Source organism: Cherax quadricarinatus, chromosome 31, assembly GCF_038502225.1.
Source record: "Cherax quadricarinatus isolate ZL_2023a chromosome 31, ASM3850222v1, whole genome shotgun sequence".
NCBI classification, from domain to species: domain Eukaryota; kingdom Metazoa; phylum Arthropoda; class Malacostraca; order Decapoda; family Parastacidae; genus Cherax; species Cherax quadricarinatus.
This window is the reverse complement of record NC_091322.1, coordinates 33,553,493-33,576,777: the sequence shown is the minus strand read 5'-3', so window position 1 is coordinate 33,576,777 and position 23,285 is coordinate 33,553,493. Positions and strand designations below refer to the sequence as shown.

Below are 23,285 nucleotides of genomic sequence, written 5' to 3'. Positions count from 1 at the left end.
AAGGGATTCAGGGAAACCGGCAGGCCGGACTTGAGTCCTGGAGATGGGAAGTACAGTGCCTGCACTCTGAAGGAGGGGTGTTAATGTTGCAGTTTAAAAACTGTAGTGTAAAGCACCCTTCTGGCAAGACAGTGATGGAGTGAATGATGGTGAAAGTTTTTCTTTTTCGGGCCACCCTGCCTTGGTGGGAATCGGCCGGTGTGATAATAAATAAAAAAATACTCTTTGATTTGTTAGGAAATTAAAAATAAATCTGCCAATTTTTCCAGTTATTCCTTATGCACACATTTTGTGTGCTATTACACCTGTTGGATGCTTTTGCAAAATCTGTGCATACATTTACCCCCCGTCTTCCAGTGTGCTCAAGACCCCATTGTGATGGCCCAGCAATTGTGAGAGGCAGTTCTGAGTGACCTGCTCTAAACCCATGTTGCCCTGGGTTGTGCATGTGTTGTGATTCCATGTTTAGCAATTTTATTTCTTAAACTCTTTCCAAGAACTAGATATTGTGGGATGTCAGTGTAATCAGTCGACAGACTGTGCAACTGCTTTGCTGCCATCTTTGGTGTGGAGAGTTATATTTGTCTCCACAGGATATTTAATACTTATGATACTGATTTTTTTTTTTTTTGCAATTTTTATTAATATGGAGTTTTGCAAGTCTGATTTAGGGGTAGAGTACATGGGCATACTATCAGTGTCTTCTTCAAAGTCAAGAAGGAATAAGGTTATGCCATAAATTTTAAAGATGGCAGTTTTGGATCTAAATTCATGAAAAAATCACTTGGTTTATCAGTCTTTTGTCAAATTAACTGCTTGCTGAACACAGAGTCAAACTGTGCCTTTAGTATTTTGCTCATTTCTTTTTCTATCATCAGTGTAAGTACTGGTAAGTTCCATCTCCTTTCATTAATAGGCTTTTTGCTCCCTCTGTCTCTCCTGGATTCTGTATGATGCATTCAAGTGTTTTCCATCTCTCTAACCAGTATTTTTTTTCACTCTTGAGAAAGAGTGAGATCCCTGAGAAATTCTGTGAGTCTTCCTCTTCTGTAAAGAGTGCTTCTCTCACTTTTTAATTTTAATAAAGTTCTATTTTAAATATTATCCAAAACCCTAAGGAACCCTCCCTCTCCCCCCACACAATTTTTTTTATATAAATGTTGGTAAATTTTCATTACATTCACAAAAAAATTCAAATGATATTTTTACCATTCCATTACAGGTTCCTCCCTGAAGACCAAACATGCCACTTCCTTTTGGTACTGAGTTACTACGTCCCATCATTCCTGAAAAAAATGATAGCAACTGGAACAATGAACAATATAATTTTTGTATAGTATAAAATACTTATAAGCAACTATACCCTATACTGTTTCCATCTTTAAGACATTGTAGTTACACATTCTAAAGGGGAAGTTGGTGGATGACAGACAGAAGCAGAGAATACAGCAGAGATGGTTAGGGAATTGGTTTCTCTTTCTTGATTTTTTCCTTCATTTTTATACCTGTTTTATATTTGCTACAGGAAGAATACTTAATCCCACTCTGAATACAAATTAACCTGAAACACCTTTTTTTCTTAACATACTGGCTGTCTCCCATTGAGGGAGGGTGACCTGAAAAAAGAAAAACTTTCATGGTCATTCACTCAATCACTGTCTTCCAGGAGTGTGCTGAACATCACAGTCCAGAAATGACTCTCTGAACTGCAACATCCCTACTCCTTCAGATTGTACTTTCTGTCTTAAGTCCAGGTAACAAGTTTCCCTTAAATTCCTTCACAAATGTTACTTTGTTCACACTCCAACACCACATCAAATCATAAAAACCACTTACCTTCCCTTACCCCTATCTAACATGCTCACACAAGCTTATTGGATGTTGGACTCTCAGCCACAGCACCCAAGAAACTTCCTTATCCCCTCCCTCCAACCCTTCTTGGGAAGATCTTCCACCCCAGATTTATAGGCTCTCCTATTCATCCTATTTCACTCCACCCTCTCTAAATGTCCAAACCAATTCAGCAATTTCTCCTCCATCCTCTGAATAATCCCCACACCTAATTCTCTGCATAATATTCACACTACACATTGCCCCCGAACATGATATCTTCAATGTCTCTAGCCTTCTTGTTGCAACAATTAACCCTTTGAGGGTTTCGGCCGTACTAGTACGGCTTATGACCCAGGGTTTTTGACGTGCTAGTACGCCTAAATTCTAGTGCCCTCAAATCTAGTGGGAGAAAGCTGGTAGGCCTACATATGAAAGAATGGGTCTATGTGGCCAGTGTGCACAGTACAAAAAAAATCCTGCAGCACACAGTGCATAATGAGAAAAAAAAAAAACTTTGACCGTTTTTTTGGAATAAAACAGCGACTTTGCACTGTATTTTCGTATGGTATTTATTGTTGTATTCTAGTTTTCTTGATCTCATTTTATAGAATGGAAGACATATTACAGAAATTGAGATGATTTTGACTGGTTTTACAATTAAAAGTACCTTGAAATTGAGCTCAATGTAGCAGAAATGTTCAATTTTTTCCAAAGTTCAAAAGTAAACAAATCATGCCAAGCGTCCAATACATGTCAACTGGTGAGTCTAATATTCTTTTGCAAGTGCGCCAATATTATTTATACCATTTTTTACACTAATGAAGTAGTCTGCATAACAGTAAATCTTCTATTTTTTGTGAGAATAAAAATTCAAAGTGGAAAGCAAAAGAATGTAAGAAGGGCCTTGAGACGTGACTAATGAACAAAGGAAATGTCATTTTAGTGCCAGGAATGTCTTTCTTGTTTATTCTGGACCCTATTCGGAAATTGGCATTTTTTGAAATTTGTGTGAAATTGGCAAAATTGCTAAATTCTGACCACCGTACTGGATAGTTGAAATTGGTAAATGGGTGGTTTCTTGCACTCATTCGATAGAAAAAATGGAGTTCTAGCGAAATATTCATGTTTTTTGTCGACTAGTGCAGGGGAATTGGCCGAAAATGGGGCTCAAAGTGGGCAAAATCGCCGATGCGTAAACATTGCCGAGACCGCTAACTTTGCGAGAGCATAATTCCGTAAGTTTTCCATCAAATTTCATAATTTTGGTGTCATTATGACCGGGAAAAGATTCTCTATCTTTTCATAAGAAAAAATTATTTTTATTTTTTATTTTTTAAATTTGGCCGACCCTGAGAACGAGTCTCGGGAGAGGGCCTGTCGACCCTCAAAGGGTTAAAAACCCATATTTCTCACCTATATTGGTACCACTAACCTCTGGTACATTTTCCTTTTTGCATCCATGGATAAGGTTATTTTTCCTCCACAGATGCCTCAATGCACTACCCACCTGTTTTCTGTCATCATTTCTATGGTTCACTTCATCTTTCGTGAACCCATCCGACAACAAGGACTCTCCTAGATATCTAAACACATTTACCGTATTTCTTCCATACATCATCCCTCCAATCTGATATTCAATCCTACATCCTCCTTACAATCTGATATTCACTTCATACACCCTCCCTACAATCTGATATTCAATCTTTCATTTCCTATCATTATCTTGCTCATTCCTATGTTTACCTTTAATTTCCATCTTTTTTTATGTCTTCCCAAATTTGTCTACCATCCTTTGCAATTTCTCTTTGGAATCTCCCAAACGAACAGTGCATCGGCAAAAAACAATTGTGACACCTCTCACTTTGCATCAGATTTGTTATCTTTTTATCACACACCTCTTCCCAACACTCCAACGTTCACTTCTTTTACAGCTCCATCTATAAATGTGTTAAACAACCATGGTGACATCATACATCCCTCTCTAAGGTGAACTTTTACTAGAAAATAATTCCCCTCTCCTACATACCCTAACCTAAGTTTTGCTATCCACATAAAAGCTCTTTAATGCTTTTAACCCTTTGACTGTCACAATCCCAAATCCTGAAGTGTCTCCTAGTGTCGACAAAAAAAAAAAAAAAAAAAAAATCTTATGAAATGATAGAGAATCTTTTCCCGATGGCAATGACACCAAAAGTATGAAATTTGATAGAAAACTTATGGAATTACGCTCCTGCGAAGTTAGCGATCTCGGTGATATATATATGCATCTGCGATTTCGCCGACTTTGAGCCCTATTTTCGGCCAATTCCATTGTTCCTGTCGATCAAACTCAGCTATTTCTTTAGAACTCCATTTTTTTTCTATCAATTGAGTACAAGAAACTGCCCATTTACCAATTTCAACTAACCAATAAAGTGGTCAGAAATTGGCAATTTGGCCAATTTCACAAAAATTAAAAATTATGCAAATTTCAATATAGGGTCCAGAATAAACAATGCAGACATTCTTGGCACTAAAATAACATATCCTCTGTTCATTAGTCACGACTCCAGGCCCCTCTTATATTACTCTATTTTGATTTTTTATTCACACAAAAAATTTAAAATTTACTGTTATGCAGACTACTGCATTATTGTAAAAATGAAATAAATAATATCAGTGCACTAGTGAAAGAATATTAGACTCCCAAAGTGATGTGTATTGGACGTGTGGTGTGATTTGCTTACTCTTGAACATTGGTAAAAATCGAACATTTCCGCTAATTTGAGCTCAATTTCAAGGTCGTTTTCATCATGTAACTAATCAAAATCATCTCCATTTCTGTAATATGTCTTCCATTCTATCAAATGAGACCAAAAAAACGAGAATACAACCCTAAATACTATAGGAAAATACACCTCAGTCAGTGTTTTAATCCAAAAACACGGTCGGAGTTTTTTTTTTCTCTCATTATGCACTGTGTGCTGCTGGTTTTTTTTTATCCAGTGCACACTGATCACACAGACCATTCTCTCACATCTGGGCCTACCAGCTTTCTCCTGCTTGATCTAAAGCTGCTAGATTTTTTTTTCTTTTAACAAGTCAGCCGTCTCCCACCAAGGCAGGGTAGCCCAAAAAGAAAGAAAATCCCCAAAAAGAAAATACTTTCATCATTCAACATTTTCACCTCACTCACACATAATCAATGTTTTTGCAGAGGTGCCCAGAATACAACAGTTTAGAAGCATATACGTATAAAGATACGCAACATATCCCTCCAAACCGCCAATACCCCAAACCCCTCCTTTCGAGTGCAGGCATTGTACTTCCCATTTCCAGGACTCAAGTCTGGCTATATAAAAATAACCAGTTTCCCTGAATCCCTTCACTAAATATTGCCCTGCTCACACTCCAACAGCTTGTCAGGTCCCAAATACCATTCGTCTCTATTCACTCCTATCGAACACGCTCACGTACACTTGCTGGAAGTCCAAGCCCCTCGCCCACAAAACCTCCTTTACCCCTTCCTTCCAACATTTTCGAGGATGACCCCTACCCTGCCTTCCTTCCCCTACAGATTTATACGCTCTCCATGTCATTCTACTTTGATCTATTCTCTCTAAATGACCAAACCACCTCAACAACCCCTCTTGGTACTACTTTACTTTCATACATTCCCTTCTTTGCCTCCATAGATAACGTTTTTTGTCTCCACATATACCTCAACGTGCCACTTTTTTCCCTCATCGATTCAATGATTAACCTCATCCTTCATAAATGCATCCGCCGATACGTCAACTCCCAAGTATCTGAAAACATTCACTTCTTCCATACTCCTCCTCCCCAATTTGATATCCAATTTTTCTTTATCTAAATCATTTGATACCCTCATCACCTTACTCTTTTCTATGTTCACTTTCAAATTTCTACCTTTACACACACTCCCAAACTCGTCCACTAACCTTCGTAATTTTTCTTTAGAATCTCCCATAAGCACAGTATCATCAGCAAAAAGTAACTGTGTCAATTCCCATTTTGTATATGATTCCCCATAATTTAATCCCACCCCTCTCCCGAACACCCTAGCATTTACTTCTTTTACAACCCCATCTATAAATATATTAAACAACCATGGTGACAATTACACATCCCTGTCTAAGACCTACTTTTACTGGGAAGTAGTCTCCCTCTCTTCTACACACCCTAACCCGAGCCTCACTATCCTCATAAAAACTCTTTACAGCATTTAGTAACTTACCATGTATTCCATATACTTGCAACATCTGCCACATTGCTCCCCTATCCATTCTATCATATGCCTTTTCTAAATACATAAATGCAATAAAAACTTCCATACCTTTATCTAAGTACAGTGGAACCTCTACTTGCACAAAACCCTCAGATGCCTAAATTTTAGAAAATGTCTCTATCTAAACAGCTTAAAGAGGAAATGCTGTGGCATTTATAGCCTAGCTAGCTTTCATCAGCACTCAGTATTGCAAAGTGAAATGTAACTGCACATTCTCATGGTATCTACAGTGATGTATCTGTATATAGTGTGGTAAGTACTTTGACATGCCACTTTCCACATTTCTTAGATGCCACTTCACAACCAATAAAATGTGCCAACTTAGATTCCTAAGTTTAGTTTCTCTGAAGATTTTTTTTTTTTTAACAGCCATCTCCCACTGAGGTAAGTTGACCTGAGGAATTTTCTGTTCTGTCAATTTTTCACATACCGTTGTCCCTACAAATCTGTGGAGGGCCACATTCCTAAAAGTTTCACAAACTAAAATACACAAATAATACAAAATTATGTCTGCATAAACTTTTTTATTTCAGATTTGGTTTCACATTCAGTTTCAGAGACCATATCTCTGTAACTGAACAATTGAGAACAAAGTAAAAAAAAAAAAAAAATCTTAGTTTTAAATTTAAGGGCAGCGTGCCAAGGTTGAAAAAAATGGGAACTGCAAAAAACTACTGAATAATCAAATCCACTGAAACATCAGTTGCCCAGCCTCCTAGGTAGAAGGTCATGCCGAATTTTCCTCACCAGACGATTCCATATTTTTATTATCCCTTTTGGCTGCAGATCCTTCTTCAGTATTACCACTTCTTTAAGAACATAAGAACATAAGAACGAAGGAACACTGCAGAAGGCCTACTGGCCCATGCAAGGCAGGTCCAAGTCTCCTACCGGCTTAAGCCAATGCACCCAACCTCGTCAGGTCAGGTCACATTGACTTAAGGGAGGAACACGGCAACCGACCTGGTAGCACAAGCTATCAGGTCTAACTCACACCCACCCACATCTACTCATGTATTTATCCAACCTATTTTTAAAGCTACACAACGTTCTGGCCTCTATAACGGTATTTGGGAGTTTGTTCCACTCATCCACAACTCTATTACCAAACCAGTACTTTCCTATATCCTTCCTGAATCTGAATTTTTCCAACTTAAAACCATTGCTGCGAGTCCTGTCTAGGCTAGATATTTTCAGCACACTATTTACATCCCCTTTATTTATTCCTGTCTTCCATTTATACACCTCAATCATATCCCCCCTAATTCTACGTCTTTAGGTGGACAATATTAAAAGTTGAACAACTGATAATCTACAGAACTATATAAATAGTATTTTTTTTTTCAACAAGTCGGCCATCTCCTGGTCACAGACCGGGCCGCGGGGGCGTTGACCCCCGGAACTCTCTCCAGGTAAACTCTCCAGGTAATCTCCTACCATGGCAGGGTGACCCAAAAAGAAAAAATCCCCAAAAAGAAAATACTTTCATCATCATTCAACACTTTCACCTCACTCACACATAATCACTGTCTTTGCAGAGGCACTCAGATACGACAGTTTAGAAGTCCCTCCAAACTGTCAGTATGTGCAGGCATTGTACTTCCCATTTCCAGGACTCAAGTTCAGCTAACCGGTTTCCCTAAATCTCTTCACTAATTATTACCCTGCTCACACGCCAACAGCTCGTAAGGTCCCAAAAACCATTCATCTTCATTCACTCTTATCTAACACGCTCACACACGCTTGATGGAAGTCCAAACCCCTTGCCCACAAAACCTTTACCCCATCCCTCCAACCTTTTCAAGGACGACCCCTACCCTTCCTTCCTTCCCCTACAGATTTATATGCTCTCCAAGTCATTCTACTTTGATCCATTCTCTCTAAATGACCATAACACCTCAACAACCCCTCTTCAGCCCTCTGACTAACACTTTTAGTAACTCCACACCTCCTCCTAATTTCCTCACTCTGAATTCTCTGCATAATATTTACACCACACATTGCCCGTAGACAGGACATCTCCACTGCTTCCAGCCGCCTCCTCGCTGCAGCATTTACAACCAAAACTTCACACCCATATAAGAGTGTTGGTAGCACTATACTTTCATACATTCCCTTCTTTGCCTCCATAGATAACGTTTTTTTGTCTACACAGATACCTCAACGCACCACTTGCCTTTTTTTCTTCATCAATTTTAAGGTTAACCTCATCCTTCATAAACCCATCCACTGACAAGTCAACTCCCAAATATCTGAAAACATTCACTTCTTCCAAACTCCCTCTCTTCAATGTGATATCCAATTTTTCTTTATCTACATCGTTTGATACCCTCATGACCTTACTCTTATCTACGTTCACTCTCAACTTTCTACCTTTACACACCCTCCCAAACTCGTCCACTAACCTTCGCAACTTTAGAATCTCCCATAAGCACAATATCATCAGCAAAAAGTAACAACTCCCATTCTGTACTTGATTCCCCATAATTTCATCCAACCCCTCTCTCCAACACCCTAACATTTACTTCTTTTACAACCCCATCTATAAATATATTAAACAACCATGGTGACGTTACACATCCCAATCTAAGACCTACTTTTACCAGGAAGTAATCTCCCTCTCTCCTACATACCCTAACCTGAGCCTCACTATCCTCATAAAAAAAACTTTAGAGTATTTAGTAACTTACTACCTATTCCATACACTTGCAACATTGCTCCCCTATCCACTCTCTCATATGACTTCTAAATCCATAAATGCAATGAAAACTTCCCTACCTTTATCTAAATACTGTTCACATATATGCTTCAATGTAAACACTTGATCTACACATCCCCTACCCACTCTAAAGCCTCCTTGCTCATCTGCAATCCTACATTCTGTCTTACCTCTAATTCTTTCAATAACCCTACCATACACTTTACCGGTATACTCAGTAAACTTATTCCCCTATAATTTTTACAATCCCTTTTCCTTTTATATAAAGGAACTATACATGCTCTTTGCCAATCCCTAGGTACCTTCCCTCTTTCATACAATTATTATTAACAAAAATATCAACCACTCCAACACATATCCCCCCCACCCAGTTTTAACATTTCTGTCATGATCCCCTCAGTTCTAGATGCTTTACCCCCTTTAATTCTACATAATGCCTCATGCACCTCCCCCACACTCACATCCTGCTCTTCTTCACTCTTAAAAGATGTTACACCTCCCTGACCAGTGCATGAAATTACTGCCTCCCCTTTTTCATCGACACTTAAAAGTTCCTCAAAATTTTCCCACCATTTACCCAATATCTCCAGGTCCCCATCTACTAGCTCCCCTACTCTGTTTTTAACTGACAAATCCATTCGTTCCCTAGGCTTTCTTAACTTGTTTATCTAACTCCAAAATTTTTTATTTTCTTATTTTCATGACATAAAAAAAAATACCTTACCTCTTTTAAGTTTTTCTGCCTCATATTCTTCTCGTAACATAGCTAACTTTCTTTCCATCTGTTCAACCTCACTCTGTACCTCTGACTCCAACATCATTTTTCTCTTCTTATACATTTCAAAAAGTCGATTCCAGCGCATTTCATACTCATAATCAAGTGTGTTCATATCACCAAATCTGTAGAGCATAAACAAAATTTTTTTTAATTAACATTTGAAATTTGATAACACTACTACCAACTTTATAACACTACTAGGCTGCTAGCAGCCTACAGTCAGGCTGATTGAGCAGTCAGCAAGGAAGGTGTACAGGTAAAGTACATCCCTCAGGCTTGGCTGTAAGGCTGAACCTTCGAAACCAGTCCTTGCTTATGGCAAATACTCAAGGGTCAGACCCCTAGTATATGTACGTACTGCAGAAACTTAAAGTAGTGAGTGAATACCTTAAGAAATATAGATTAAACTCAATGAAACACAGGGGCCATAACCACAGTCAGAGAGGCAAAGTAATAATTAGATACCTAAGTGCTTATGAACTGCTGTGGGTTACATCCCTTGGAGGAGGGGGAAAGGAGAAGTATACTTTAAATAGGGCTGGGCTTCAAAATGAATTCAGGTTGGATAATAACTTTTAGCACGCAGATTAAATGGTGGGTCAATGACTTACTTCCGAGATATTCCAGGAAACTAGTGCATATCTGATTATACTTGGAATTTTTTTTTTCGAGAAAATTGCACCTTTTTCAGTCTTTGCATAGGGTAAGAGTGATATTCTATAGTTACCCTTCAGGCATGTAACGTTTTCTGTAATGGTCGCGGTCACTTTTTTTTTATCCCTTCCCGCCCTCCACCCTTCAATACCTCTCTATATAATGTTAGTTTTTATTAACTTGGGCATTTTTATCATGCTTCTACATTATGTATGTTATACCTAATATTATTCTGGAATAAATATGATAGGTAGATAACCTTTATTGATAGTAATAGTGTAATTATACAATATTTTATAGTGGGGTAAGGCACATCTTGTAACATGGTGAGGCATCAGTTACTGAGACACTGCTCGCTTTTCTCCCTCTGCTATATCTAGCTCTGCCCACTTTGTAACCATGCCAAATGGTGAATTAAATATGTATACAGTGGAACCTCTGCTTACAAATTTAATCCATTCCATGACCATGTTTGTATCCTGATTTGTTCGTATGCTGGGTTAATTTTCCTCATTTAAATTAATTGAAATGCCGTTAATTCACTCCAGGGGAATTCCTGCCATCAGGAAGCATGACAAAATAGTACTTCAATATGACGCTAATATCAGCTCTACAGCTTATTTATCTAAAAAAATTCATCTGATATGACAAAATAAACAATATAAATAACATAAAAACCTGATATACACTCTAGACTGAATAAAATATTTATCGCCGGGTCACCATCTGGAGAGGACCCAGGCTGGAAGTACCGGCGAATCATCAAGAAGAAAATATGTATGTGGTGGTGGGGGGGAGGGAAGACGGTGGTCATGGGCATTCTCGCTCCATCTATGAAAACATCTTCCCATTCTTTCCTCTTTCAGATATGTTAGTACAAGAGAAAACGGACTTTGTGAGGCTAGCTGCATTATATCACGTCTTTCATAAGAAAACCATAATGCAGAAATGAACTGGTGTACGTACACCATTTACATACCTTACAGAAGATAGGCAGAGCGGCGTATACTATCAGGAGTTTATTTCGTTTTGTCCTTTTTCTATCACTTAATCACTTAATTGTTACACTCTTAAGGTAAGTAATGAGTGAACACCATTATATTACATTATATTTAAATATTATTATTATTATTAGTATTAGTATGTATTATTGTAATAATAATAATTACAAATTATTAGTATTAATTTAGGGAACTGGAGCACAGATTCAATTCTCTAGATCAAAAGCCCCTCACCAAGGAACCTTCCATGAGGGGGAATTTCACACCCTGAAATTTCGTCCGTATCCAGATGTGAAAAATCGACCAAATGACTGGAAAATTTGCATCGTGGGGCTTTCATAAGCCAAGGTTCCACTGCATTAGAAAGAAACAATAAAATAAAAATGAAACTACAACTTGATAACTGTAATTTAATTTGCATAACTCTTACATATTACAGAAAACAATACAAAATACACATACAACGAGTTAAGCTCACAGAAAAATAGCTTAATCTGGCAACATTTTAGTATAAATATTAACTTTGAACCATGTTGCTACAAAGAATTATAGTCATTTTACAAAAATTATTTTTATGACGCAGAGAGTAATACATATCTGAACATGTAGTGAATTTTCAGATTTTTTTTCTGATTTTTTTTTATTTTCTTTTAATTTTTCTGTCTAATACATCACACTCACCATCTAACATCATTATGGAGTGGGAGGAGCTATTCGAAGAACGGAGAGGCAAGCAATAGCATTCAGTATCTAGTGAATTGTCATGGGTGTTGGGTGTTAGCCATGGCACTAATAAAATGTGTAATTAGCAATAAAGGTTATCTATCACATGTATTGCAAATTGATATCAGAAACATGATAAATACCCTAGAACTGTAATAAAAATGCTGAAATGAATAATATATGCCATTTACCAAACTGCAGCAGGTCAGGACTCGGCCCTATGAGCGTTGTACCGCCTCGTGAGACAACACAACATACGCATCACCTTTACTACTCAGCCATCGATCCTACAAGAACCAAGCACACAGCACTGAGCTATGTATTCTTTTACCTTGGTCCGAGGACACTCGTGGCAGTGGTATCTTGAGGATTAATTTCAGCCTCCGCCTGTTTGAATACCCACCTCAACAAGCAGTCTATTTAGCAATGAAATCACGAAACAAGTGATTTCTAATTCATTTACCAAATTGCGGCAGGTCAGGACTCGACCCTACAAACGTTGTACCACCTCGTGAGACAACACAAAATATGCATCACCTTTACCATTCAGCCACCAATCCTACAAGAATCAAGCACACTGCACAGAGCTATGTGTTTCATGATTTCATTGCAATATATGCCATATTATGTGAGGTGTAAGGGTGGAGGCTGCTGTTCTCTCCTCTGTACCTCTGGTCTATAACGATCTAGGGGTGTTTACCCCTAGATCTAGGGGTGTTTACCCTAATGTTAACGGTGTTAACATTAGGGTAAACACCCCTAGATCACTCTTATCATAAGAAAAAATGCAAAAAAAAAATAGCATGTTTTCCCCGATTTTTTTTCTGAGTCATATGCTATGCTCTCTGTCTCATGGTATCTTAAGAAAGGATTAAATTCAGTGAGCAAGGTATGTCGATGGTAATAATAATAATAATAATAATTTATAATAATAATTTATAATATACTAAGAATAATAATTTATAATAATAATAAATTGCTCTGGAGGACTGTAAATGTGTTAGTTAGTTTAATATATTTATTATGCACCCCATACCCATCCTGTGGGCAGTAGTCAAAAGATTACAGAGGTACATAATGAGTCCAGGGACTGGGCCCCAAAGTTTTGATAGCTGAGCAAGTTACAAAGGTAATGAACTCCAGGTAGATCTGGTCACAATCATGACAAGTTACAAAGGTATTTACAGATTACAGAGGTACATAATGGGTCCAGAGACTGGGCCCCCAAAGTTTTGATAGCTGAACTAGGTGCAAAGGTAACGAACTCAAGTCACAAAGGTAAAGAATCCTGTAAGTAAATTTACTTTCTTACGTTTATACATGGCTACAATCATGAACAAATTACAGAGTAATGAACAATTCACACATCCACACCCAGTCACAACTGTAATGAGTTATTGGCACAAATATTGATTGTTGAGTCTCTCTCACACACACACACACACACACACACAAATAGGTGAGTACACACACACACACAAATAGGCGAGTACACACACACACACACACACACACACACACACACACACACACACACACGAGTGTACATACACACACGAGTACAAGCACTCACACATATACGAGTACACAAATACACATGCAAACACACATACACAGACAGACAGACAGACGCACACACACACACACACACAATGTGGTAATGCTTTATTTACATGGAGCAAAGTCAGGGTATTTTTCCAGAATGGTCTGTAATTTACTACTGTGGATAAAATACTTAGACATATCTTGAACATTTCTGAGTTGTCTCTAAGTTCATTAATTTTATCACACTCCAATACATAATGACGCAGGGTGTGACAATAGTCCATCTGGCAAAGTTTGCATTTCGTTTGATCTACATCTGGTGGTGGTGATTTAACCTGCCAAAGATACATGTACTTGTAACCCAGCTGGGGCCAGGCAGTAGTGACATCCAAGAGTTGGCTTATCTTGTTGGATGCACCATAAACATGTGATGATAGATGGACTGACTGGTGTCAATCTCCCCGAGTCTTAAGTCAATAAAATTCAGTTGAAGTTCTTTTCGTATTATTGTTCTCAAACTGCTACCTGACAAGCCAAGATTGTAATCTACCCCCTCTTGGAAAGCATACAGCATAGCCAATTTATCAGTTCTATCATGTATCCGAAGACCAATGTGAGATGGAATCCACAGCATGTGCACTCTGACTCCACTGTAGACAATCCTACCATACCTGTGTCTGGCTTCTGACACGAGCATGCCACAATTTATACTTAATGAGTTGAGAACATTTATGGATGACAGAGAATCAGTTACAATTAAAGTGTCAACCTTAGATACATGGATGCATTTCTGTGCAAGGAGTATGGCAAACAGTTCTGTCTGAAGGGTAGAGGCCCAATTATTGATGCATGCTCCAACTTCTTTAAGAGAGCCATCACTCTGTATGGCAACAGCAGCACTATGCACCAGTGGTTTGGTGAACAGAGCCATCAATCTAAATAATTTGTGAGTGTGTATGCTGTGTGACTAAATCATCAATACAGCTTAAGGCATCATGTTTGGCTTCAGTGCAAAGCTTTGGTTGTGATTTACGTAGTACTTGGGGGGAGGGGGGGAAATGGAGGAATGGTAATTTGGAATGGGGTAATATCCCATGGAGCGGAGAAGTGCTGCTGTTGCCTTACTTGACATACATCATGTATCTGATTCATGCGGAAGTCAGTTCCAGTTTTTTCGATCCATCTGGAGGGGTGTTCACCAGTGCTACAGAGCGATTATTATTATTTATTATTATTATATTATTATTATTAATACCGTGTTCACGGAGTTCAATAATTTCTTAAGCTGCCACGATACACCGAGAATGTAAACACACACACGAGCACACCAGCTAACCCTTTTACTATGAACTTCTTTTGTACTTTTTCCATTTTCCTCTTGTTTTTCCTCTTGCAAGTGCTGCTGCACTTCTAACTATTTTCTACTATAGGATGCACAATAAAGTACAAATTTATAGACGAAATATGTAGTCTTGGAGATTGCTTGATGCTGAGATGCATCACTAACACCTTTACAATGAACTTATTTTGTACTTCTTCCATTTTCCTGTTTTTTTCCTCTTGGAAGACGAAAAAAAACAGGAAATTTGTACAAATATGTAGTCTTGGAGACTGTGAAAGCTAGCGCACTGTGAGTGGATGCAGGAAGGAGATTCAGATATTTGACGCTGAGACACTGTGCTGCCCATTTATGACCCAAGTTCTTGTACATTATACAATAATGACTCGTTGAGAGCCGTCGTAACTCCTAGTTTTCCGTAAATGAGTACGTCGGTAAGTGAGGAGAGGCTGTATATACAGTGGTCCCTCGTTTTTCGTAATTAATCTGTTCCTGGAGCCGTTACTATAAACGAAATTTACAATTTACGAATCAATTTTCCCCATAAGAAATAATGTAAATACAATTAATCCGTTCCTGACACCCAGAAGTATTGAAACAAAAAATCTTTTTACATGAAATATACATGTAGTACATAAACAATACAATGGGAAATGATGAATGAAACATTAACAGCATAACACTTACCTTTATTGGAGATTCTTCTTAGTGTATGGGAGACTGGAGGAGGAGAGAGAGTGGATTGTTTATAGTTTGGAAGGGCAATCCCCTTCCAGCAACACCTGAGGTACCAATTGCTTTTCTGGGGTTGCTTGTCTTCTCTGTTTCTTAATGCCACTAGGACCACCTTGAGAGTCAATGGAGTCCTGTCTCGCAAAATAACTGTGGAGAGAGCTCTGTTTCTGGAGTCTCTTTAACACCTCCCTAAAATGGCCCAAGACTTTGTCACTGTACATGTTGCCAACATGGCTTGCAACAACCTTGTTAGGGTGATGTTTCTCCATAAAGCTTTCCATCTTACCCCACATAGCAAAAATCTCTTTAATTTCTGAAGAAGGCACCTTCTTCCATCTCTCTTCCCCCTCCTCTGCAGCAAGATTCTGAGCTGCGATGTGTTACTCTTCCTGCTGAAGCTCTTGCAGCTCCTCAGTGGTGAGCTCTTCGTTGTGGTCTTCCACCAATTCTTCCACATCCTCCAAACTCACATCCAACCCCATGGAACTCCCCAGTGCCACAACTGATTTTACAACAGACATAGGCTCATTAGGGTCAGTCCCAAACCCTTCAAAATCCCTCTTGTCGACACAATCTGGCCACAATTTTCTCCAGGCAGAGTTCAAAGTCCTGGTAGTCACTCCCTCCCAAGCCATACCTATAAGGGTTATGCAGTGGAGGATGCTGAAGTGTTCTCTCCAAAATTCCCTTAGGGTCAAGTGAGTGTCTGTGGTCACAGTCAAGCACCTGTGAAACATTGCTTTTGTGTCGAGTTTTTTCAAGTTTGCAATGACCTGCTGGTCCATGGGCTGGAGGAGAGGAGTGGTATTTGGGGGCAAGAACTTTACTGTGATGAACCCAAACTCCTCAAAAATTAGGTCATCCAAGTTTGGAGGATGAGCAGGTGCATTGTCCATTACTAACAGGCACTTGAGATCCAATTTCTTTTCCAGGAGATACTCCTTCACACTAGGGCCAAACACTTCACTGAACCACTCAACGAAAATTTCCCTCATGACCCATGCCTTACTATTAGATTTCCAAAACACACAATTTACTCTTCATAACATTGTTTTTCCTGAACACTCTGGGATTTTCAGAATGGTACACTAGTAATGGCTTCACTTTGAAATCCCCACTAGCATTAGCACAGAACATTAGTGTCAGCCTGTCTTTCATAGGCTTGTGTCCTGGCATTGCCTTTTCCTCTTGTGTAATGAAGGTCCTCTTTGGCATTTTCTTCCAAAAGAGGCCTGTTTCATCACAATTGAACACTTGTTCAGGTTTCAGTCCTTCAGCCTCTATGTACTCCTGGAATTCATGCACATACTTTTCAGCCGCCTTGTGGTCCGAACTGGCAGCCTCACCATGCCTTACCACACTGTGTATGCCAGTACGGTTCTTAAATCTCTCAAACCAGCCTTTGCTGGCCTTAAATTCACCCACATCACCACTATTTGCAGGCAATTTCTTTACCAAATCTTCATGCAACTGCCTAGCCTTTTCACAAATAATTGAAGTCATAAGAGTATCTCCTGCTAATTGTTTCTCATTTATCCACACCAATAATAACTTCTCAACCTCTTCGAGTACTGGTGATCTCATTTTTGTCAGCATAGTTACCCCCTTTGCAACAACAGCATCCTTGATTTCCTTTTTCTTGGCCACTATGGAACATAAGGTTGTGTAGGGTTTCTTATACATCATGGACAGTTCGGCCACACTTGTACCACTTTCATATTGTTCAATGATGGTTTTCTTAAATTCAATCGTATTTCTCACCTTCTTTACCACAGGCTTGGCACTAGGAGCTTTCTTTGGAGCCATGGTAGCTTATTTAGTACTTGCAAGCACTAAAATAAATGGAATATTATGAAATATTTCGCTGGAGCACGTGAGGGGACCTTCGCTCACTGGTAAACAATGCCAGACTGGCTGCCGCCCTAGCTCACGCCGTGGGTACGTGTCCCGGACGAACTACGACTCGCGAGTCAACCTATGAAAAGCGAGTCCATGTTTATACGAAAATACCCCTATGATTGGCGAAATTTATGATTGCCGGGAACTACGAAAAGCGGGGGACCACTGTATATATGCGCACACACACACACACACACACATTATATATATATACAGTGGACCCCCGCATAATGATATTAATCCGTTCATGAGAGCTCATTGTTATGCGAAATTATCGTTATGCGAATGAATTTTCCCCATAAGAAATAATGGAAATCAAATTAATCCGTGCAAGACACCCAAAAGTATGAAAATTTTTTTTTACCACATGAAATATACATTTTCCTACACAAAGAGAAGGATACATGCACAATAGTAGAGTAGTACATGCACAATATATATTGTGCATGTACTACTCTACTAAATGAAGAATAAATGACACTTACCTTTATTGAAGATGCAGCAATGACTGATGAGACAGTGTGTCCTGGGAGTGCCTTTTCCTCCTGAGTACTGTAGGTCATGTTTGGCATTTTCTTCCAGAACAGGCCTTATCACACTGTGTTTGCCACTACGATTCTTAAATCTTTCAAACCAACCTTTGCTGGCTTTAAATTCACCAATATGAGCACTAGTTCCAGGCGTTTTTCCCTGTTCACCTGGGTGTTAGTCGACTGGTGTGGGTTGCATCCTGGGAGACAAGATTAAGGACCCCAATGGAAATAAGTTAGAGAGTCCTCGAAGATGCACTGACTTTCTTGTGTTATCCTGGGTGGCTAACCCTCCGGGGTTAATCGTTTCTCGGTAATTGTTTCACGTTAAGCCACACCAACAAAACTCTCTCCACATCTTCGAGTAATGCAGCTGATGGTGGTGCAGCAACAACAACAGCTGTGGTGCAGCTGACCATGGTGCAGCAGCAGCTGTGGTGCAGCAACAGCTGACCATGGTGCAGCTATGGTGCAGCAGCAGCTGACTGTGGTACGATAGTATTTATCACCCTTTTTACCACAGGGTTGGCACTAGAAGCTTTCTTTGGGCCCATGGTGGCTTATTTAGCAGTTACAAGCACTATAAATAATGGAATAATACAAAATGTATCGAATGTATGCATGCAAACGGCCACCCTGGCTTGTAAACAACGACGGCAAGGCAGGCGCTCAGGCTGGATGGACAGGTTCGGGACGAGTCATGTTCAGAAACAGCTGATGGTGCAGCAGCAGCTGACTGATCCAGCAACAGCTGACTGGTCCAGCAACAGCTGACTGGTCCAGCAACAGCTGACTGGTCCAGCAACAGCTGACTGGTCCAGCAACAGCTGACTGGTCCAGCAACAGCTGACTGGTCCAGCAACAGCTGACTGGTCCAGCAACAGCTGACTGGTCCAGCAACAGCTGACTGGTCCAGCAACAGCTGACTGGTCCAGCAACAGCTGACTGGTCCAGCAACAGCTGACTGATCCAGCAACAGTTGACTGATCCAGCAACAGCTGACTGATCCAGCAACAGCTGACTGATCCAGCAACAGCTGACTGGTCCAGCAACAGCTGACTGATCCAGCAACAGCTGACTGGTCCAGCAACAGCTGACTGGTCCAGCAACAGCTGACTTATCCAGCAACAGCTGATCGTGGTGCAGCAGCAGCTAACTGATCCAGCAGCAGCTAACTGATCCAGCAACAGCTGACTGGTCCAGCAACAGCTGACTGGTCCAGCAACAGCTGATCGTGGTGCAGCAGCAGCTGACTGATCCAGCAACAGCTGACTGGTCCAGCAACAGCTGATCGTGGTGCAGCAGCAACTGACTGATTCAGCAACAGCTGACTGGTCCAACAACAGCTGATCGTGGTGCAGAAGCAGCTGACTGATCCAGCAACAGCTGACTGGTCCAGCAACAGCTGATCGAGGTGCAACAGCAGCTGACTGATCCAGCAACAGCTGACTGGTCAAGCAACAGCTGACCGTGGTGCAGCAGCAGCTGACTGTGGTATGATAGTATTTCTCACCCTTTTTACCACTGGGTTAGCACTAGAGGCTTTCTTGGGGCCCATGGTCACTTATTTTGCAGATGAAATCACCAAAAACGCTGTAATAATATGAAATGTTCCGATTGTATGCTTGGATGTTACCGCGGAGGCTGGCTTGTAAACAATGCCACCTGCGGAACACGTGAAGCTGGCTCAGGCCACACATTAGAAGCGTCTCGGCCGAATAGCATTGAGCGAGTTTTTTAGCAGTATGCGAGGCAAAATTTTAGTGATAAAATGTATTGGTATGCGGATTTAACGTTATGCGATGCCAACGGTATGCGGGGGTCCACTGTATTTGGTTTATTACAATATACAGTACACAACTGTATAAACATTTAAAAATATGCTAAGAATGTTATAAATGGTGCAAAGGTGACATTAGAACAATAGCTAAAGATGGTTGGCACAAACTCACTACCAGTATAGTATGCTCCTCGCTGAACAACCAGTTTGTTTACCGACCTACTCTTAGGAACGGAACCCCGTCATTAAGTGTGGAGAGACTGTATATATATACATACAGCCTCTCCTCACTTAACGACGGAGTTCCATTCCTAAGATCATGTTGATAAACAAATTTGTCGCTAAGCAAGGAGCATACTATAATGGTAGTGGGTTTTGTGTCGGCCATCTTCGATATTGTTTTAGTGTCACCTTTGCATCATTTATAACATTCTTAGTATATGTATTTTTAAATGTTTATACAGTAGTGTATAGCCTCTCCTCATTTAACGGCGGAGTTCCATTTCTAAGACCGCACTGTTAAATGAATTCGTCACTAATGTGGAGCATACTGTAATAGTAGTGGGTTTGTGTCAACCATCTTTGATGTTGTTTTAATGTCACCTTTACACCATTTATAACATTTCTGGTATATTTTTAAATGTTTATACAGTAGTGTACTGTATATTGAAATAAACAGAATAGAAGAAATCAGCTCTAATATACATTATTTAGTTGTAAATACTGGTCAGAGAGCCTGTCGTAATTTCTGAGGCATTGGTAAATGAGTACGTCGCTAAGTGAAGAGAGGCTGTACATGGAAATGAGAAGTTCACTGCCTGCACTTTAAAGGAGGGGTTTGGGATACTGGCTGTTTGGAGGGATATCTGAACTGTCATATCTGAGCACATCTGCAAAGACAGTGATTATGTATGATTTTTTTTTGTGGGTGGGTGGGTGGGGGGGGGGTTCTTTCTGTTTTAGTCACCCTGCCTTGGTGGGAAACAGCCGACATGTTAAAAATATAAATATATACAGTGGACCCCCACTTTACGATCAGCTCCCAATGCGACCAATTATGTAAGTGCGTTTGTACGTGTATGTTTGGGGGTCTGAAATGGACTAATCTAATTCACAATATTCCTTATGGGAACAAACTCGTTCAGTAATGGCACCTGAACATACTTCTGGAATGAAATAATATCGTAAACCGGGGGTCCACTGTGTGTGTGTGTGTATATATATATACAGTGGACCCTCAGTTAACGATATTAACCCTTTCAGGGTTTCGTCCGTACTAGTACGGCTTACGTGCCAGGGTCCTTGACGTACTAGTACTCATAAATTCTAGCGCCTTCAAATCTAGTGAGAGAAAGCTGGTAGGCCTACATATGAAAGAATGGGTCTACGTGGTCAGTGTGCGCAGTATAAAAAAAATCCTGCAGCACACACTGCGTAATGAGGAAAAAAAAACTTTGACCGTGTTTTTGCTTTAAAACAGAGATTTGCACTGTATTTTCATAAGGTATTTATTATTGTATTCTAGTTTTCCTGGTCTCATTTGATAGAATGGAAGACATACAGTGGACCCCCGCATACCGTTGGCATCACATAACGTTAAATCTGCATACCGCTACATTTTATCGCCAAGATTTTGCCTCGCATACCGCTAAAAAACCCGCTCAACGCTGTACGTCCAAGACGCGTCTAATGTGCGCCCTTAGCCAGCCTCACATGTTCCGCCGGTGGCATTGTTTACCAGCCAGCCTCAGCGGTAACATCCAAGCATACAATCGGAACATTTCGTATTATTACAGTCTTTCTGGTGATTTTATCTGCAAAATAAGTGACCATGGGCCCCAAGAAAGCTTCTAGTGCCAACCCTACAGCAATAAGGGTGAGAATTACTATAGAGATGAAGAAAGAGATCATTGATAAGTATGAAAGTGGAGTGCGTGTCTCCGAGCTGGCCAGGTTGTATAGTAAACCCCAATCAACCATCGCTACTATTGTGGGCAACAAAAAGGCAAGGAAGCTGTTCTTGCCAAAGGTTTAACTGTGTTTTTGAAACAGAGATCGCAAGTGATGGAAGATGTTGAGAGACTCTTATTGGTGTGGATAAATGAGAAACAGATAGCAGGAGATAGCATCTCTCAAGTGATCATAAGTGAAAAGGCTAGGAAGTTGCATCAGGATTTAATTAAAAATATGCCTGCAACTAGTGATGATGTGAGTGAATTTAAGGCCAGCAAAGGTTGGTTTGAGAGATTTAAGAGGCGTAGTGGCATACATAGTGTGACAAGGCATGGTGAGGCTGCCAGTTCGGACCACAAAGCAGCTGAAAAATATGTGCAGGAATTCAAGGAGTACATAGAAACTGAAGGACTGAAACCTGAACAAGTGTTTAATTGTGATGAAACAGGCCTGTTTTGGAAGAAAATGCCAAGCAGGACCTACATTACTCAGGAGGAAAAGGCACTCCCAGGACATAAGCCTATGAAAGACAGGCTTACTCTGTTGATGTGTTCCAATGCTACTGGTGATTGCAAAGTGAAGCCTTTATTAGTGTATCACTCTGAAACTCCCAGACCGTTCAGGCAAAAGAATGTCCTCAAGGAAAATTTGTGTGTGCTGTGGAGGGCAAACAGTAAGGCATGGGTCACTAGGGACTTTTTCTATGACTGGTTACACCATGCATTTGCCCCCAATGTGAAAGATTACCTAACTGAAAAGAAATTAGAACTTATGTGCCTCCTGGTGTTAGACAATGCCCCTGGTCATCCTACAGACGTGGCAGAGCGACTTTATGGGGACATGAAATTCATTAAGGTGAAGTTTTTGCCTCCTAATACCACTCCTCTCCTGCAGCCCATGGACCAGCAGGTTATTGCAAACTTCAAAAAACTGTACACAAAAGCTCTGTTTGAAAGGTGCTTTGTAGTGACCTCAGAAACTCAACTGACTCTAAGAGAGTTTTGGAGAGATCACTTTAATATCCTCAATTGTGTAAACCTTATAGGTAAGGCTTGGGAGGGAGTGACTAAGAGGACCTTGAACTCTGCTTGGAAGAAACTGTGGCCAGAATGTGTAGACCAAAGGGATTTCGAAGGGTTTCAGGATAACCCTGAGAATCCTATGCAAGTTGAGGAATCCATTATGGCATTGGGAAAGTCCTTGGGGTTGGAGGTTAGTGGGGATGATGTGGAAGAGTTGGTGGAGGAGGACAATGAAGAACTAACCACTGATGAGCTGATAGATCAACTTCAACAGCAAGAGGCCAGACCTAAGGAAACTGGTTCGAAGGAGGGGAGAGAGAAACTGAAGAAATTGCCTACTACAAAGATTAAGGAAATCTGTGCAAAGTGGCTTGAAGTGCAAACCTTCATGGATGAAAATCACCCTCACACAGCTATTGCAAGCCATGCTGGTGACTATTACACTGACAATGTTGTGAAACACTTTAGGGAAGTCATAAAAGAACG

At 40.1% G+C, this 23,285-nt stretch overlaps 1 protein-coding gene across 1 annotated transcript in view; it reads right to left on the bottom strand.

Annotated features, from left to right (window-relative positions):
- LOC128696442 (zinc finger CCHC domain-containing protein 7) overlaps positions 1 to 23,285 on the bottom strand; it is a 277,915-nt gene that overhangs the window by 19,632 nt on the left and 234,998 nt on the right. Inside the window, exons 7-8 of the mRNA XM_070090407.1 lie at positions 9,565 to 9,740; positions 1,210 to 1,286 (exon numbers count right to left, since the gene is read on the bottom strand). Of these exons, the coding sequence (XP_069946508.1) occupies positions 1,210 to 1,286; positions 9,565 to 9,740 (253 nt within the window). The remainder of the gene's footprint in view (positions 1 to 1,209; positions 1,287 to 9,564; positions 9,741 to 23,285) is intronic.